At 39.6% G+C, this 20,818-nt stretch overlaps 1 protein-coding gene across 34 annotated transcripts in view; it reads right to left on the bottom strand.

Moving 5' to 3' along the window:
* The window catches only part of RBFOX1 (RNA binding fox-1 homolog 1), a 1,765,957-nt gene that overhangs the window by 4,448 nt on the left and 1,740,691 nt on the right, over positions 1-20,818 (bottom strand). For 11 of the 34 annotated variants that reach the window (XM_059716749.1, XM_059716748.1, XM_059716737.1 and 8 more), the window contains one exon: positions 18,362-18,414. The exons of the other annotated variants lie outside the window; for them this stretch is intronic. In XM_059716749.1, coding sequence (XP_059572732.1) covers positions 18,362-18,414 — 53 coding nt within the window. The remainder of the gene's footprint in view (positions 1-18,361; positions 18,415-20,818) is intronic. 34 annotated transcript variants of the gene reach the window in all.

The following is a 20,818-nucleotide window of genomic DNA, read 5'->3' as shown; positions in this document are numbered from 1 at the left end:
TCCAGGAAAGAAACATGCTGTTTCTGTGTTCTCAAGCTCTGGAAATATGGGATGGATGTCCCTATTCCCAACTTATGACATTTGCACAGAAGTATTTAAATATCCAAGCCAAAATACTGCTGAGGTGAATCAAATGTAATGTCCTAAATTAGATTTTTCTCATCCCCTGTGTTCAGAAATGTGTTTACTTACACACATGGGTCTTTTAAAGTGCATTGCTTTTTTTTTTTCTATCGCTTACAGTATATTGACTTAGTACTAGTCATGGGTAAAACCTACATTTTCCATTATTAAAATGTCTCTAATGTGGGTCCCTTCACTGAAAAACCACCTGATATTTGATCTTAGACATCACATGTGACAATAAAAAACTTGTAAGTATTGCTATATCTTGTACACTGGGATTGCAGTAATGAAAAAATAATTCTTTTGGTCTCTCCATAAGAGATTAGATAGGGTCTAACATCCATGTGTTGTTAACAACTCAGCAGATTCTGTTCTGGACATAAGAAATCTGGATATTCTGTTTATAAATTCATTTGTGAAATAACGTTTTTTCAGAGTTTGGACAGTTATCCATTTTACTCCTTTATATCCCATAAATTCTCTTCCATACGTGGAATACCCACAGCTGATGCCTATGCCATCAGTTGAGGGGAAACTGAAAGGCATTATCTCTACAAGCTCTGAAACTGAGAAAATATATCTTGATTAGATTTCCCTACCCACCCCAAATCAATGTGCAGGGCAAAACAGGTTAAATTATACCAGAGGATATGCTCATTATTCTCTATTATATAGAACTGTCACTCACAAGGACATGGCATAAAGGACAGAACTGGTGCAGGAACCCCGAGTTGGGGAAGTCATGCTATCCACAGAAACAAGAAGGGGAATTGGGAGAGAGAGGCAATGGTTGAAACACAGTTGCCTCTCTCCTCAGGGATCAGTAGATTTCTGAGAATGGAACACCTAGCCTTTCCATGTAGGTACAAGTATACTTCCTTGATGGAAAAAGTAGAAAGAGATTCAATGAGTGCAAACTATGCACTCGTAGAAGAGTATAGCCTTCATTCCCACTATCCTCTGATTTCTCTAGAATGAACAATGTTCCTTCTACTTGAGGTACTTTGTGTGAAGCTATTTCACAATCCAGTCTGATCCTGGTTTGGCTGTCAAGCAAATGGATCATTTTCACTGGAATTAAGTGTTCTGCTTCTGCAGGGCTCCTATTGCCTAAAGGTCTGTTCTCAAGCCATGCTTCCCAAGTGCCAGCATTGGAATTAAGGCTGTGCGAAGCTTCAGTTGCTGATTCGATTCGGTGGCTGAATCTCCAAATCCAAATTGAATCAGGAGACCCTTCAATATCTCTGAATCGAATCAGAACCCTCCAAATCAATTCGGAGAGATTCAATGATTTGGACATAGACACCATTTTAAATGTTATTTCTACAAACCTCAAGGTACCAGGTGCTCATGAATGCTGACATGTTGAGGCAGATGGAGTGTCCCATGGAAACACAGGGGGGTCCCCAGCATGCTTCAGTAGGGGACCCAGAAGCAGACCAGAAGCACTTCTGGTCCACTTCCAGGTCCGCCGCAGGGTGTGCAGGGGAACCCACCCCCTGGCTTAGTGATTGGTGCCTCCTGGGTCTGGGGGGCACCTGGGGTCCCCTGTGGCTGAGGTGGGGCGGGGGAGGGTCGCCTGCACGCTCAGCGGCAGACCTGGAAATTGACCAGAAGTATTTCCAGTCCACTTCTGGGTTCACGGGGGGGCATGCTCCTGTGGGATGTTCCATCTGCCCCACCATCGCAGCATTCACAAGCCACACGTGGTACCTTGACATATGTAGAAAAACCATTTAAAGCTGTATCTATGGCCAAATCACTGTCCCCCAAATGGGGATGAATCCAAATCCAAATCGAATACAGTCCATTTCACACACCCCTAATAGGAATCCAGTGAAAGTGCTGTATTAATCCAATTAATTCATTTTGAGTTTCCCCTTCTTGTACTACATGTTATCACAAATGTTATAGATCTATATAAATGTTAGATATATTTTTATAGTATCCTCTAATTTTGGTTTTTAAAATTGTTAGTATACCCAAGGTATGCTTTTCCTAAATGTTGAGCACATGCACACCAGTTGACCCTGATGGAACTATATGTACTCAGCTCTTCTAAGTATCAAGCCCTGGCTATATCATATCATTACCCCAAATACTGGAGTATATACAAACAGCAGACACATGAAAATTTAGAACTTAACATTTTCATAACACTTTAAAACAAATGTTGGACTAAAATGCAAAGAAAAGATGACAAATGATTTGCATTGTTGCTTCCAGGCTCTAACAGATATTTTACTAGCTTTGGATCTCTGCATTTATGAATCCAAATACCATGACATATTTCGTGTGCAGATTTCCTATTACCATTAAGGGAAATTTTGCACAGATACCAAAGGTTAACAACAACCCTTTAAAAAGTCCTATGCAGATCTGGATGTTTCATTATAATGTACCTCTGTCCAGGGAGGCAGATGCCCTTTGCCATCCTGCCTTCCTCCCTCCAAATACTTGAACTTACTATTGAAATGGTTAATCCTCACAAAGACAAGGAAACAAAGTATTTAGGATAAAAAAGCAGAATCCTAGTTCACTTTACATGTTGAAATGCCCCACCATATAAACTGCCATTTGAGATCCTAGTCTATCTTCAGTGCGGACATGTAAGCATCTACACTGCTATGAGCATGCAGAGTAGGCTGTGCTCTGACCAGGCATGTCTGTGGTTCCATATGTGTATACCTAAGCCCAAGTTCTGAAATTGTGATCTAGCTAGAAAAAGGACTGGCCTTTTTCTCAGCCAAACAGCCTAGTGTGTAAGGTACTTGATTGGAAAACAAAAGACTCATCTTGTAGGCTCCTCTCACCCTGAAGGGTTTTGAACTTACATCTTTTCAGTTTCTGAGAACACTGCCTCAGTGACTAAGCCACAGGTTAGGCTAGTGGTTTTTAACCCTGTTACACTCAAGGTAACCCTCAGAAAATGCCAACCCCTATCTTTTCCTTATTTTCTCTGTTTTGTAAAAATAATAAAGCAATTCTTCTATCACAAGGATTCAGACAACAGTTTAAAAGGTTTTTGATACCATGGACACCTATTTGAAACCTCTGGGTTTATTTTGTGAATTGTGTATATATGTCTACATATCTAATAGTCCTAATATTGAGCAGCACCATGAAACATCCTGGTTGAGAATCACTGGGTTAAGCATTGTTCAGTACCATTCTGTTCAGTACCAACTGGTAATGACCAGTTTTCTTTCAGAATAAAGAAAGCCCAGAACCTGCGCATCGTATTTACTGGCAAGTGCCCTAATCACTAGGGCTGTGCGAAGCTTCAGGTGCTGATTTGATTTGGAGGAGATTCAGCCCAATTCAGTGGCCGAATCTCCAAATCCAAATCGAATCAGGAGACCAATTAAAAGGTCTGAACCGATTTGAAGCTCTCCAAATCAATTTGGAAAAGATTTGGAGAGCTTCAACAATTTGGGCAGTCCCCACTGGCTGCAGCAGGGAGCTGGATCTGGACTCCATGCTGGTAAGTAGGGGTTGGGGGTGAAGGGGCTAGAGGAGGGAGGAGGGAACCATGGGGGGACCCCTGCCAGGTGCCATCCCCTGCCTGCTCCCCCAGCTTCCCTGAGTGTCCCCTGCCCACTCTCCCAGCCCCACCCCCTATGGCTGTCTTACCCAGCCCAGCCCCAGCTCCCAGCTCTTTAAAAAAAAGCCCCTACTAACCAGCTGCTGCCAGGCAGGGGACAAACCCTGCTATCTCCCACTGCCCCCCACTTTGTGGGGGACTCTGCCATGAGCCTCCCAACCCCCACCTGCTCTCCCAGACCCCCCTATGGCTGCCCTGCCTGCACCAGCTCCCAGACCTTTAAAAAAACACCCCCCCCTGACTCACCAGCTGCTGCAGTGGCCTTGAGGCTTCTGGGGGCTCGTGGCAGAGCCTTCCACACAGCATGGGGCAGTGGGGGGCACCAGGGATCGTCCCCCCACCTGGCAGGAACCAGTAAGTGTGGGCTTTTTTTTTTTAAGGGCCGGGAGCTGGGGCTGGTGGGGCAGCCATGGGTGGGAGGGCTGGGAGGCTCATGACAGAGCCCTCCATGCAGAGTGGGGCAACAGGAGGCAGTGAGATCACCCCCCTGCCTAGCAGCAGCTGGTGAGCACAGGCTATTTTTTTCAAAGAGCCAGGAGATGGGAGAGTGGGCAGGGCAGCCATTGCGAGCGGGCAGGGGATGGGGCTGATTCAGCCAAATCATTTTGGGACAGTGATTCGAATCACTGAATTGAATCACTGTCCCCCAAATCAGCCGAACCCGAATCTGAAGTGAATACTAGCCACTTTGCACAGGCCTTCTAATCACTAGGTTATTGGATTAAAATATGGGAGGATCTTCTCCTGCTCTGGCATTAGATATCAGCCAGTGATGGGCCCACAATGCATATACTTGAGGAAACGGTGCGTCTGTGCAGAAAAGCAACAGTCATGCAGCTGGGTAACTCCAATTTGGGCATGTAAAGTGAAACAGGATTATGATCAATGGTACCTGTGACATGTGTATGTGGATGCCATAAAACCTATATGCAATACTACTAGCATAAGATATACATTGGCCATGGAAGTTATGGAGAAGCTATGGAGAATCTGAGCCTTGGAGTCATTTGTGATCTACTGGGTGCATCTACACATGCATTTTACTGCAGAGTTGACTAATTGGCTCCACAGTAGAGTGTCACTGTCTACACATGTGCAGACATTAGGGCACAGTAAATGAATTAACTCTGTCATAAGTTAGTATTGCTGGGGAAAGTACTATGTTATGTAGGAATTATTTACTGCACAGAAAGCACCAGGATCACAGCAGTCTGAGCTGGGGAGGAGCAACCCTAAGCTGACAGCAGGCTTGGGGGGTCATCCACAAGGCTCTGCACTTTGGGCACTCTTGTGCCCCAGCTAGCCCCTCCACTGCCTGATGTCACCACCCAGAGCCCAGGGTTAACCCCCCAAGCCTGCTCCACCCTAGCTCAAACTGCTGTGCTCCTGGGCACATGTGAAGATCCTGCACCCAGGAGCAGCTGACTTCAGCATGAACTGCACTCAAGTTTATTGAGGGACACATCTAGATAAGCCCACACTATAGCAGGTATTCTTTAGCACAAGGTAACATTCTGTATCCTTATCTGTACATATACAAATTAAGTCACTCAGAGCAACTAATGGCCTCTATATTCATGAAAGTGGACTATGCTGTTTCTCCCAAAGGCATGCATTCTGTAACATTAGTCATAAAAGGCCAGACATGCAGCACTGATGCATGCCCTCTATGAATTATAAAAGACAACAGAACTGCTGGTGACTAACTACCTTCTGTTCCTAATGTTGGACAATAATTCAAGCAAACTCTGTACAGAATACATCACCACCTCTTTATATTTATATATTATATGAGGGATTAGATTTTCATGTCAACTCCACTGGCCTTAAAAGAGAAAGGGGCTAGTAGCCACATTTGAGGTAGAGTTCAGCACTAAATATATTTCACTTCTAGAAACTATATAAATGTCAGGCTTTCCCAAGGCCTGTATACCTATCAGGTGCTATTGAGTTTGGTGGTAAGAACTTCCCCAAAACTGTCAGCCATAATTTCTATGCTGTGATACTCAGAGGTCTCATGTAAGTAGCATTTACTTTCCAGTGCATTGTAGTGGAATTTGGTCTAGCTTGTTCTCTTTGTTCAAGGGAAAAACATCTTACGTTCTTCAGGGCCTAAAGCAGAATGACTTAAAACCAGTTTTTGGATCAAACTATTTGAAAATAAATGCCAATTAATGCCAGTGGTTTAAATTACATAGAACACATTTATCAAATCTTGATTATTGACCCTATTGTGTACAGCTGTCTGTTCCTCAGACTAGAATGAAACAGGTTGGTCAACTAGCATCAACTTCATAAGATAATTGTGTCCTGTTATGTATAAACCATTGCATCTTAAGAAAATTTCCTCTGCATTCCTATTGACAGCTTTCTCCACTGTAAAGCTTGTTGTTATTTCAGAAATTGCTGTAAGACCACTCTTTTCTAACCACCCACACAACTGTTATGTGAAAAAACAAACATCCACATTGAAAGTTTTAGAACCAAAAAGGTTTACAGGATCTTGAAATCCCACTTGGCCAGATCTGTATAACTAAAACATAAAACAAATCTCCTTCTTAGGTATAATGATACATATACAGAATCTTTCCAAATCTAACATAAAAGAGAACAAAATGCTTTTAAAGAAGAAAAAGAAAAATTATCATTCTTACAACTGATTGCATAAAATTCTTTTGGAAGAAAATAAGCTACTACTATAGAAGAATACATTTCTAAAGAAGACAGAACCCATACTAAGGTAGTATCTGGGAAAAATACATTTGAAATTCCTCTGCAATGAATAGAACTTTTTTTTTTCTCCTCAGGGTGACCTCCACCTTCAGAATATGATGGTTTTATTATGATTAATAAATTTCATTTCCACAGAGAAAAAGGAACAGTGTCAGCTTAAACTTAAACCAAGTAGGTTTCTTTTTAAATGCTAATGTTTAAACACGCCCTTCCATGACACAGAAATTTAGATGCTCACAAGGTTAGCGGAGTATATTGAGAGTCCATCTGAAAATGGTGGGAAGAACTTAAGGCATACTGTCAAGCTGAAAATCAATAAACTAGTGCACAGTCACCAAGCAATCAAGTTATTCATTCATCAGCTGCTATGTTTCAGCAGACTTATTTTTTCATTTAAATTAGCATTAATTTAGTGTTCTTCTAGAATTTACACTGGAAATTATCACTGAAGGTAATTATTAACTAAAATATTTAGACATACATTTACCTTTTTAAAAAAAATGACACCTGAAGGACACAGTTTAACTGTCAACACGATTTCCTGAAGAAGTGAAATTTTACAGAAATCCTTGTTTCAAGCTATGAATACAATTGACTTTTTATTATGAATGTACTACTTGTGTACCACTAATAGAACGCTGTGCAGTGCAGTGCCAGGATTTTTTTCACCTTGTCATTTCATCTTTTGTCATGTAAGTGTAGATGGCATGATGCTAATAAAAGTATGACCTCCATGACCAATGTGGCACATATTGTTGCTACTCAGGCTGGACCTTCAGAACAGGTGCAACAATGGGAAATTTTGAGAGAAAGACTCATGGGTAGGCAAGGACCAGTGGCTTAGAACACAGATGTAAAACGTTCACTAGTGGCTAGATTCTCATGTATTATTTAATCTTTACTCAGGCAAAACTCTCATTTGATTCAACAGGAATTTCTATGAAACATGAATTAGTAATAACTTATTGCTGCCCTCTGTGGGGAACTCAACAGGATAAAAAAAGAAACGCTTAAACACTTGAAAAAGTAAATCTACATTATCTACTGGGGAAGTATATATTGCAATATGTATATTACAAATGAGCAAATTTGTACCTGCACATGCACAGAATTTGCTAAGGTACACAACTAGCTATGTCAGCTCTTACCTGCAATGTTTAAGAGTAAGGCGTTTGAAACTAGTAAGGCATTTTAATTGTCTCATTTTGCTAAAACCTCTAAAATGTGGGTAAGGAATCTCCTTTCCCAAAGCTAACTTATTTAATTTTTGGCTTGTAAATCATTTGGTGCAGTGACCATATTTTCCTATGCACCAAAGCCTGGTAATGAGGCTCCAGTCCTGATTAGGGAGTTTGGGCTTTAGCATAATTTGGAAACTGCTTAGCAACACACACTATTAGATTAACAAAATTAGCAAGGGAAAATCACAATATAAAAGCTGAAGCCATTTAACATAGTTTTCCTGCTAGAATATTTTAAGTGGTATAAAATTAGTATTTTAATAAAAGTAAGTTAAAGAGTATGGAAGAACAAGGTTTGCCCCCATTGCTGGTCCAAAACCAGTAGTGAGGGAGAAAAAACAACCCACAACAACATTGGTTCTGAAAGCATTTCCTAAGTGCTTTTTTATTCTGATAAATCATGAAATGCTAAAATTTAAGGTCACATATTTTATTACTTGCTTTCTTCCCCCTTTTTTTCCCATTCAGATATTGAGGAAACTGATTTATTTGAAACCAAAATCTCAGAAAATACTATAATTTTGGAAAACTGTGACTAACTCTTGCCAGTGACCAAAAACATGAATTTCAAATGTTAATGTGAGCTGATGGATGCTAAGGTCAAGTGAAAATTTAGATTGAAAATAAAATAGCAATGCTGTAAATATGGTCTAATATGCCTCTCGTTATATGTGAGGCTAGAAACATATTATTTATATTAGTTGAATACTAAGAATTTTGACTTTTCTGCAAGAAGAAGCATTTTTATTGAATCTGACCTTACTTGACTATCTGATTTTAAAATGGGAAGTCCTCTGATCTTTCAGGCTTTGAACCCTGGACCAGTGTAATTTCAGCTGGTGTTAAGGGTTATTATTTTTTGACAAGGAAATATTTTAGAAACAGATAACTTTAACCCTCTCAACTAAGTGGACCAAACTTGTCTATGCAGCAAGAAGTGAGCTTGGTTCTCTTAATTCTTACCACAGCTCAACAGCTCATGTGTAGGAAGGAAGCACTAATACCAGGGATGTTATGCCTCCCAGTTGGTGGGAGTCATGACCAGCAGAATTTAGAACTTTGTATTGATTATCTGATTTTCATAGCCACAGGGAAGGTGAAAGAGGATGACACAGAATTGCAATAAATAACCTTCTTAAGGCAGAGCTGGGTCGGATTCAGTGGTGATATTGCCTGAGAAAAGGTGATATTGCCTGGTTTCCCCAGATAAATGGTTCCAATGACTGGCCGTGTTGGCTCTTTTATTGGTCACCTGATCATAAAGGAAGGCCTGTGGCAAGTGAAAGAGAACTGCAGTACAGAGCCACTTGATGCCTAAACTACTCATTTCATAATGAGTTTCAGGGGGAGAAAAAATAACAACAACATGCTACCAGCAGAGGACTGTGTTGTATCCAGTGTGAAATAATACTTGTTACTGATATTTTTTAACAGAAAAAAAATCATATATTCTTTACTATAGTTTTTTAGTATGTTGCATTATATGGGTATGTGTAGATGAAACAGGGGCCCTAAATTGAAGTAGTGGGTTTTTAAAAACACTGCTTCAGTTTAGGGCGATGTAAACCTCAGTGTCATGTCCACCCATGTCTTACCTGCCTCTATGGCGGTGGGGAGGGGAGGGCAAGGTGCCAATGGGTGGAGTAGTCCCTGGGTAGTGAGGCCACCCCCCCAGGCGGCACCCACCCACAGGCACCTGTCTCAGGTGATCCTGGGGAGCACTGCAGCCACAAAGGAAATGACTGGGTCCCTGTGCAGCTCATGCAGGCAGGCAGGCTCCAGGGGGAAAAAAAAAGAAAAGATGAGGCTTGCTGCTTTTTTTTCTTTCCCTTCAGTGGAGCCTGCCTTCCCAGGCTGACTACACAGTCCCTGAGCCACACAGAGGCCGGTACTTCGCTCCATGACTGCAGGGTAGCAAACTAAAACTCCTCAGAGGTTAGTTTGCTGCACCCCAAAGTCATTTAAGGTGTATTATGCTGCCAAATGTGCAACAGCAGCTTGAGTTAATGCACAATACACCACTGACCCATGCAAAAATCAACACCATTAAAGTGGTGCAAAAGCATTTAACCCGCTTTAAAGTGTCATGCACACATGCCCCTCATTTCTTCCACACACGCTCTATAGTAGTAATTCACTTAAGATTTTTATTTACTCTCAGTCATTTCTGTTGTCTTGAATAAAATTACTTATTAGGGCTGTGTGAAACTTCAGTAGCCATTTTGGTTCCGAGGTGTTTCAGTCTGTTTTGGCACCCAAAACACCAAATCTGAAATGAAATGGAAGGCTCTGAAAAATCTCCAAAATGAAATAAAAGGATCCAAAATGTTTCAGAAATGTTTTGGATGTTTCAGAATATATCGGAGGCAGGCTTGAGGGGAAACAGAAAGTCAGCAGGGTGGCAGGGAAGGACTGCTCTAATATTGACATCTGTAGCTGGCTAGTGTCTGTGATCTGTCCCTGAGGTCCCTTCCAATCCCAGTGCTCTGGGGGAGAGAAGGCAGCCTGCTGACATCCCGCATGCAGATCCATGGGCCTGCGCCCCCCCTCAGAAGAAATCCTGGCACATCCCCGCAGCCCTCCTGGCAGGGTGTGGGTACCTGGATCTGTGAGTGGGATGAAAGCGTGCTGCCACTGCCACCTGGGGCCAGCGGCAGCACCAGTCTTCCTGATGCTTGGCATGGGCTGTGCCAAGTGCCAGTCCCAGCCAGCAGTGACAGCCAGCTGTCATCCTGTGTGCAGATGCAGGGGCCTGCACCCCCTGGGAAGAGTCCAGAACAGCCTTGCAGCCCTCCTTTTTAAGTGCCAGGAGGCTGGGGCAGGGTGGAGCAGCCATGGGGGCTTCTCCTGTGGCTCCCCACACTGGGGCAGAGGCAGGCACAGCCGGAGGAGCTACAGGATACCTGGCACTTAAAAAAAAGAAAAAAAAAACCTCCCACACTCCACTGCTGTAGCTGCAGCAATCAGGGTCTCTGGGGGCTCATGACAGAGCCCCCCCCCCCATGCAGCTCAGGGCAGTGGGGGGCAGTGGGGATCACTCCCCTCTCCTGGCACCTGTGTGGCAGCTGCCCCACAGCCCAGGTGCAGTGTAGCTTCACAGGGTGCTTCATGCTGTCTGGGAGCTGGGGCCACTGAGGCTGAGTAGGGCCAGACTCCGCATTCCAGAAGGCTGGAGTCGGGCAGGGGATGGGGCCAAGCAGAGCAGCTATGGGAGCTTCTCCCATAGCCCTCCCTGCCCAGGGAGAGGCAGGCACACCTGGAGGAGCTGAGGGAGAACCTGAAGCTACCTGGCTGTGCCTGCCTCTCCCTGACAAATCCGAATTTCCAAATCAGCACCAAAACAGCATCAAAACTCCAAAACAGATTCGGCCAAAAGCAAAATGGAAATGAAACAGCTGTTTCACACAGCCCTATTACCTATATAAAGTTTTACCTTTAGAACATCAAAGGCCCACATCATCTCTACATGACATAAGATATCACTTTGCCTGTGGTTTCCCTCTCCACCAAAGAAGTTGCTTTTCTGAAAAGGATGGAGACTTGGCAGGTTTGGGGATGAATGCTGGACCTACAAGACTTATCCAGAAAACAGTGTGCAGCCTTAGCCTCATAATGATAATACAGATTTTCTGTCACCTCTTCAAATGACATTTCCACCTCCCCAACTATTTGTAGGTTCTGGACAATGCCAGGTAGTATAAATTTAATACTAATATGCTCTTACAGAACTGGAGGGAAAGGGCCAGAGCTGATCACCTGCACAAGACAAGGTAGGATTTCTACAAGGGAACCCTTATATGTTTGAGATTTTGAGATATTTTTCACTGATGCAGTTCAGCCTCCCTTTATCACTTAGGTTGTCAGCCTTGGTATGCTTCTGAATCCTCAGGTGGTGGCAGTGGCTAGGAGTGTTTCTCATCAATTCTATCTGGTGAGAAGGGTGAGACCCTTACTTTCAGATTCAGATCTGGCCACCATCACCTATGACTTCCTACCTCAAGGCTAGACTACTGCCATGTAGGGCTGCCCTTCAAGTCCACCTGGAAGCTGCAGCTGGTGCAGAATGTGGCAGCACATCTAAGAGGGGTGGGTTGCCAGGAGCATGAAACTGGTGCTCCAGTGTGCAATGGCTCCCAATAGCTTTCTGGGGCCTATATTTCTAAATGGTCTTGGCCCCCCAAAACCTGCCTTCTTGCTTACACTGCAACACAATCCCTAAGGTTAGCCAAGACCAACCTCATGCAAGCACCATCAGTACACCAAGTCCACTTGGCAAGTCCTCAAAGCCTACCAGAGCCTGAGCCTAGACATCTTTTGGAATTACTGAAAGACCTTATATGAGTATGCATTTAGCAAACAAAGATAGGTTGAGATATTGTTTAGGGGGTTTCTATTTTATATTGATATTCTAGTTCCCTTGTAAATTGTTCTGTTCTCTTATTGTAAGATGCCCTGAGCCTTTGATGGGAAGGGTGGCATATAAATCAAGCAAGCAAGCAAGCAAGCAATCAGTCAAATAAACAACCAAACCAAAATGTATTTCTTGCACCCAGTATGGCATCCCTCAACATTTGAAATCCTGAATAACAATCTGCACTACTATCCACAATTAGGAACTAAAAGAGCCAATCCAAACTTAGTATAAAAAGATGAAATAACAAAGTTCTGAATTATTTGACCTACTTATGCTAGGTCTGAATTTGGTCATTGGAGTTTTGCTTTTGAATGGGATAAATCTCAGATAGCTGCTTTACAGGATTTAGAGAAGTGTTGTACCATGTCTAAACATTAGTCCTTTTAAAAATTGTGAATGCCTTTGAACCTTCCATTCTCTTTCTTTTTGTTTCTAAAGAATCTAGAACTCTCTGGCACTGATAATACCTAAACAAGGAAAGTCACAAATTTTCTTGTCAAATCTTATGCATCAAGATTTTGTTTCTTTTCTGTGGGGAAAAAAGCCCCACCTGGACTATTTGTGTGGAATATTGGAAGCGTTCCAAGATTCTGGCCTCTGTTTGAATACATTTCCTTGTGTGTTTTATATTTCTTTTCCTATTGATTCCTGTCCTTCAGGGGCAATTTTCAGTGGTATAGCCTTTACGGATTGTAACAATCAAAGTAAGGTTGCTTAACTGCTGCAAAACCAGTTGTGCCTATTTCACAAGAGCTGGCATCTCCTAAGCACCTGCTGCTGTCCTATTCTCTGATTTATGTTTTTTTCAGTCAGTGCCTTTTATCCCAATTATGATAAATACATGCAGGGGAGTTTCCCACAGTGCCACTTGTTTGGCCATCAATCTTGCTAATTAGAAAAGTTTCTAATTCACAGCCACGGTTTCTCTCTTGCTTCACGGGAGGTGTCATCCCATATTCTTCTTACTGTCAAGCATGAGGTGAAGGTACAAGAACATATTCAGATGGATACAATCCCTTCTATTCCTTCCCTGTAGCTTATCATATACCTCCAACCACAGGAGGTTCTGGCCTGCCCACTTTGTCAGTCCTGGCTAATTAAGAGGAACTGGGATTGGCCAGTATTATGATTACAGCAATATCCACATACTACAAGATGCAGACCTTGTGATTTTGGAGAAGACCCTATCCCCTCAAAGTTAGTATAGAATAATGCTCCTGCCTGGTGTTAGCTGCAGGTTTTTGTTTTACTATTTTCCTTCACATGTAAAACCTACATCTGGACCACTGGCATTTATTAATAGCTGAAGGTCCCTTGTCACATAAATGAACACATTTAACTTGGTGTCCCAATCAGTTTCTAATCTAAAAATTGCCTCCTGCTTAGCTGCATTCATCCATATCATTTCTACTGGGAAAATTCAATTTCACTTTTGCTCCTGATAAAACTTGTTGTGAAGGGGTACTGGAGACTAATGGGTACCATGGGGACCACCTCAAAAGTGGAAGTAGTTTAGCAGGAAACAAATTCTTTCTAGTTTTGTCTGTAAACCATTTTATTATTATAATTGAACCATATCTTTAACAGGCTTACTAATGTAATATTGTTTACTTGACACCATACATTTTTATGCGGCCTTCGTTGTTTTTTATTCACTGTTTTAAATAAATACTTTTAAATTAAGCATTTCATATTCAATGTCTGCTAAACTTCCCATTTGTTTATTGTCTGTTGCACACGTGCATATAAAATATATTGTACATACACAGAAGGAATGACATCCATCTTTCAAGTCTCATAATTTAAGCATATTGCAGAAGCAGTTGTCTTGGTTTTCTCACTCTAAGATCTGAATACAGGGAATGTACTCATTGCCCTCCCTCCCCCCCCACACAACCTGTTGAGATCAGTGCAAACATAGATTATTCTCTATTTTTGTTATCAAAACAGCTTCACATTGCAAATCCTCCATTTACAAATCACAGAACCCTGGCTTTACTTAATCTTGTCATGTTGTCACATTTGACTAGCCATGCGAACTGACCTAGAACTGCAAGCACAAGGAAGGCAAGCTGTCAAAGAGATAATGACAAAGATGCTGAAAAGGGTTGCCAATGTTTTCACTGAGTGAGATAGAAGGATTAATCAAACTTACTACAGAAGAACAGAGGATAATCCAAGTGTTTACTGATTTTTATCAGCTGATCCCATGGTTGAACATCTTACCATAACAACTACGGGGAGTACTAAAAGCAGTAACAAATAAAAGTTCCGTATAAGCCATGCACAACTATTTACAGCAGCAGTAAAAGAATGTTCAAACTGCCAGCATAAAAGAAACTAGAATTTGTTGAGGAAGTGTAGTTGCGTGCATTAATACATACTATTCTGGACCATGATGGCTACAACATCATTCTTATGCTATCAGACATTATTTTTTAGCTTTTTCAAAATGGAGTTTCAATATTTGCTATTTTTTTACTGGGAAAAGAAGCATCGACATTAAAGCTAAATAAAGCACTAGAAGAAGAATCTTCCAGGTACCCCTGGTATCATTCATCTTGTATTTTGCAGGGTTAAAGAAAGAACATTGTATAATAAGAAAAGTATCTTGTTGAGAGTGATGTTTTGCCTCATCAAATTTCAACCTGAAATGGAGTCCAATCCTTGGGTAGCAATACTGAAATAAAAGAGACTGTTCTCTAAAGGCATATGTTCTCAATACTGAACATATGCCACTACACTGTCATCTAAATAAAGCTGATGCAAACATGTCTGAAACTGTAGTTTAAAATTGATTAGATTATTTCTATATATACATTCTATTTAAAAAAATAATTTTCAACTTTCATATCTGACCCAGATCTCTCACCAGATAATTGAACAAGCAAGACGTGAGCTTTAGTAATCTAATGGTAAAATCTGACCAGAAATGGACCTTGTAGGAAGTAGAGCATATAGGCATTTCAAACATTCTTAAGTATTGCTGGAAATTTCCATTCATTTTTAAATAATTGCCTTAGCCGTATACTCTTTTTGCTTCATATGCAAAATCTGCACAGGTGTTAAATTCCACGTAGAGTGCAAAGGCGTCATATGGGAATGTCACAAACCTTGCAATCAAGTGACTGTAGGTAGTAAATATCCCATACAAACCATTTAAAGCCTCTTAGGGTACCTGTTTCTCTCTTCTTATACAAACAAAGTAATGCAATCAAATCCCATCAGAAAACCACACTGTTTACTAGTTTTCCTAACTGGGGGGGGGGGGGGGGGAACTAATCAGGTCTTTCCTCATTTCTGGAAAGAGAAAGCATTTATCTTTCACCAGAGCATTTTCTCATAATTTTTGTCTGAGATTTTATGTTTTTAAAACCTGCTAATACATTTCATTTGTCCACACACATTCTCTCTTTCTGTCACTTTTAAGAATGGTAATGATTGAAAATGTTAAATGAATGCAGTAATAGCTACTAGAGACTTGTTATATCTACCACACTTCAGTCAGAAAGCAGATTCATAACATACACAGGTCTTTCATGCCAAAAGCATAAATGGTATTGGCACTTTGGAGGAAAACAGTATCTATCAACTGTACAACCCCAATGGATTTTGCTGTTCATGTATAGCAGTCACTAAGAGTTAAAAGTTACAGGAAGATAGTAAGAGAGGTATAAATCTAGGATATTCATGCTTTCCTTTTATTACATAAGATCATAAAAAGTAAAATGTATGTCCCAGCATTCACATGGAAAAGATGCCATAAAATATAATTTTTTCTTCAGGGAATATGTATTTTGATGTTATAAAACTCAAAGAAAATGATTAATTAAGGTCTCCTTTTGAAAATTAATTTACATACACAAAAAATACTATAGGAATTCTGCTTGTAACTAGCAAGCTTGAAATATCAGGCCACATTATGTTTCTCATAAGGATCCTGTTAGGTGCAAAGTGATTATTTATCTCAGGACTGGGCCCCTTATAATGAATTTTGCCTTCATATAACTATCCTAAGTGATAGGTTGGAGAGAGTTCTTTAGAGACCTTCATTAAAGGTTTACCATTCAAATGAAGGGAAGTTTCTGATGTTTTCTCTAACTCTGGTCTACATTCTGTTTGCATCCTCTTTAAACATTCCTACCAGAGATGACCTAGCCACAAAGCATATTTCTTCTGAAGAGTAAGTATTTTGGCCTCAGAATACATCAGATTCCTTCAAGAGATTTTTAAAGAGTTTTATTTTTAAAGAGTTTCCTAGGGGAGGATCCCCCTGCCAAGTTGTTTATGTATGTATATACAGTATTTACAACCCCCCATGTTGTTACATTTGGTTAAATTGCTTAATTGTAAACAATAACATAATGAAGAAGGGAGCAACTGTGGTACCAGCCCAGGACACTGAACCTGGGGGTTCAAATGTAGCAGCAGCTGCACTATCCCATGTTTTGCTGCCACCCTGTGTGCTGAAGTATCGAATGCCTTCTGATTTTAAAAGTAGCATAATTACCCTTCAGAAAAAAATGTTACATGATTTAAGTTTAATTTATCTCTGGTATGGATGATGAAAGGAGCTAGGAAAATCACCCCATACACATTTCCCCCTTCAATGTGGTACAGAAATGTTAACCTCAGTTTTACTTATTAGTTGCATTATTATTCATCAATACACAGATAACAATTAAAAAAAAAAGTATCCTAAAGCATGAACCTGATGAAATTTGTCATGCAAGCTAGGGATTTTAATCAATACACCTTTAGTTACTTACATTATACTGTTAAGGATATGGACCCAAGTGTGAATTCCTTGCACAACCAAGACTCCTCTTGACCCCAGTGTAAGGTTTGGGTATGTAAGGAATGCAAGACCAGGACTCTCATTAGCTAACTTACTCATGCTGCATGACAAGAAAAGCACCTCTTTTCAACTGTTCATCAATTTTTCCATTATTCTTAGAATTGTATTCAATCACATATTCCTACATTGCATATGCTGTGCTCCTGGCATAGGTTAAATAGAGAATCCCGAACACAAATGTGGCCAGAATATGAAATGCTATCTTTTTAAATATGATGAGATTTTCAATTTTAAGTGCATTCTGTTACTGATTTAGCATTCTAAACAAGTTATGTTAAATCAGTTTGTAGGTTAAAGAAAAATGTTTTAGATAATATCTAAAAACATATTATTTGCAAAGGTCAATACATATTCTCTTTGCTAATGGCCTTATCTTTTTCACTGACAAAAATTGTAGGATCTTGACTTGTTCATGTACAGATTGCTATGTTGTAAAGCGCATATTCTTCTTTCATTTGCTGTTGCTGCTATCTTTAAATAAATAAATAAATATTTAATACCAACATTTTATATTACACTACATTATCCTTCCATCATTGTGCACACAGAGCTCCTGCAAAGTCAATAGTATTTTTTGTAAAGAGTAATGGCAGAATATGGCCCAATGCTATTACTATTTATTTTGGCTTATGAACAGATCTTCATGTTACATAGTAAAATAATACCAAGCTTACCTGAATCAAGACTAAAACTGTTTCAGACTATATTAAGTAACAGACAAGAATTGTCTTGACATATGCTGTATATTTATAAGATTTCTATTAGAATATATCTTATAAAAACCTTATTTGTTCTTTAAAACCCAGCTGGTTACAATAACATTGTGTTAGTGAAGAAACCGAGGGCCTTTACTTACTAGAGGTGATGCTCTGATGACAGAGAGATCTTCTTTCCCACTATCCTACCCACAGATATAGACTTCAAGAGTGCTTTAGGGTCTGCAGTACCCTTGTGGGCACCATTTGCCCCCAGAGAGTCGCACAGAAAACTCAAAAATCCATAGTACTTACAATGTCCTATATATATGAACAATTTTATTCCTCTCTCTATTTCTTTTTTTAAAGTCAAAATCTTGATTGCACTGTAAATCGATATTTCCTTTTAAGAAGCTTCAACACTGAGATTTTCTTTTAAGAAGCTTCAACATAGTCTTACTTTTCTAGATCACATTATATTGAAAGTAGAAATAAAACACCAAAGTCAGCAAAATAACCTAATGTCTTTTATATGGCAATGCCTAAAGGCTTCAAGCTATAACTTAGTGAAACTATTCCAAAGATTTATATTATGGACTTTACTAAGCTTTCTCTAGTGATTAACTGCAGCATGTGAAAAAGGATATTGAGACCTGGATGGATGCATCAAGAAGTATCAATGATTGTTACCTGCAGAGGTGTTACAAGAAATTTCATCTGCTGCAACGAAGACGAATTGATTTCTGCAAGAGAAGATAAAATTCACAATACTGCTTGCTGACTGGGAAATGTGCTAGCTGCCAATTGACTTGATGTTTACAGATGGGGTAGGGTAAGGGTGCTTAATTTTAATGAATGTAGCAAGAAAAAGTGTTGACGTATTTCAGTACTGTAGAGTTTATAAGGATCATGAGGTAGACATGCTGGGATCTTTTAAATGAAATAATGGTGACATTTGAATATGGACTATGTACAGACTCTTGCGCTGGAAGCTTCATGTTTAGTGCTACAAATATGTCATGCTAAATATATATCTATAAGTTTAAAAACTCAAACTTTATTTATATTAATGTATATGCTAAAGGGCACTATTGAAAAAATATGTAAAAACCTACAGTTTGCAAGAAAAATGTAATTTACTAAGTAAAGCCTATAGAAGAATACTGAAAATAAAATATTTTTGTACTTCTGTATTATGCCAATACAGAAAATGCATTTTCTGCCATTTCTGAGACAGGATCTATGATGTAGTATATTCTTGTATATTGTCATCTGACTACTAGTAAAGATTTGATGCAGAACACTGAACACAGTAAGTTAGAAAAATGATTGGTTTGATATGACTTCTCTTGCAAAATTCTTTTTTTCACCAAATAATATAAAAAAGAGAAATTCTAAATACACTTTAAAGAAAAACTACATTATTTCCCAAATCATGCTTCCTTTACCCATACTGCAATTCTAGGACTCACAAGGAGTATGCAGGATTTCGGCTATAGCATGCTTTCTGATTTAATCAAGGATCTGGATTATTAAAGAATCATTACCATCAAATTGTGCTATTATATGGAAGTATGTATTTCTCCCTGATATCCTTTGAGCTATGCAGGTTTAGGAAAGAAGCTGGTGCCAAGTTTTCAAGCTTAGGTACTGTTTTATTTAAAACTTCATATAGTTCCTACATCACAGAAACCTGCACATCCATGCAAGTCCACAATTTAGGAACTAGATTCAACATTTGCACTGAGACCTCAGTCCTACAAGGTGTTGAATTTTTTGGACCAGGGACTAAGTTCCCGTTGAAGTCTGGGAAGTTCAGGGGCGTAAGATCTCAAAGGAGTGCCCAGCACCTTGCAGGCTTAACACTAAGGGACCAAAATCTATTTTGATTATTTTACCATTAATATTAAACATTTTCCTGGAGTCCTGTGCTCAGGGTAATTAAAATATTCTAATTTTGATAAGCTATGCAGGTTTCTATAATCTATACAATATATAGCCAAGCTTTTTTCGGTTAAGATCGAGAGGTGTATTATTGACTGTGACCTCTATTGGAAATATGATATCCTGCACTTTCAGGGAGGCTAAATTAATTATCAAACTGTGCATTACCACTTTTAATTCTGTTAGTCTCAAAATGCTGCATAGGCTGGAATTTTGTTTCTCAATTTTTTTATCTGCATTATTTTAATAATCTAGTGCTATTTATCCTGCATAGTGTACCAAAGAGCTGAAATCTAACTCAAAGCATTTAAATGCATCATTAGGAATATAAAGCTATTCTGCATTTAATATGCAACTTCTACTATCTCTTATATTGTCAAAAGACTGCACATAGAAGTATTTTAGTGTTTGCCTAACAAAAGCTCCTTTTGAAAGCAAATCAGACGCTACATCTATTGGTCCACAGGAAATCTGTAACTATGAGGAGACTGGTGTCCTCCTAGTATATAGCTGGCCCTATGTTAACATATATAAGTAAATAAAATCTTTTCTACTTGACATCTTCCACATAGTGCTGATTTAGGATATGGTAGTTAGAGGAGGAAGTCCCTTTTACAGGGAAGGAATCAGACTCTTTCCAATCCAGCTGCTTTTTTCATACAACTTTTACTCATGTGTTAATCCTTAGACATCAAATCAAAGAAGGATTTTTAGGATTAATATGCTGTATTTGCTAGTTATGGAACCTCAGAACAATCATTCTTATGTCTCGTCTATTTGACCAATTTCTATAAATCATAGATTGCTCGATGGGCTGAAATGGCCATTTTTTCCCCCTCTGTTTCTAATTGAGTATACATATAAAAAATGTCAAAAGTGCCTGAACGGAACTGTGGAAGCAGGTCATTATCCAAAGAGACAAGCCTTTTAAAACCTCCCAAGTAGAGCCCTTGTTACACTCCTGCAGTGTTCACAGAAATGCATCATTTCTTCTTGTACTTAGCTTTTGCATATTTTATTTTAGAAAATCATAAATCAGTTTTTTTAAGTAAAGTTGAAGGCAGCCATTGATTAGTATAACAACAATTGTTGAGAAAACTAAAGTATTCATATATTATTTACTTTATGGGCAAGTACACGTAGTCACTGGAATGCGACAGCCAAATTCAATTTATTATGAATAATTAGATACTATCACTAATG

Source organism: Alligator mississippiensis, chromosome 13 (assembly GCF_030867095.1).
Source record: "Alligator mississippiensis isolate rAllMis1 chromosome 13, rAllMis1, whole genome shotgun sequence".
Classification (NCBI taxonomy): Eukaryota; Metazoa; Chordata; order Crocodylia; family Alligatoridae; genus Alligator; species Alligator mississippiensis.
Note: the sequence above shows the minus strand (reverse complement) of the source record. Positions and strands in the feature narration are given on the sequence as shown.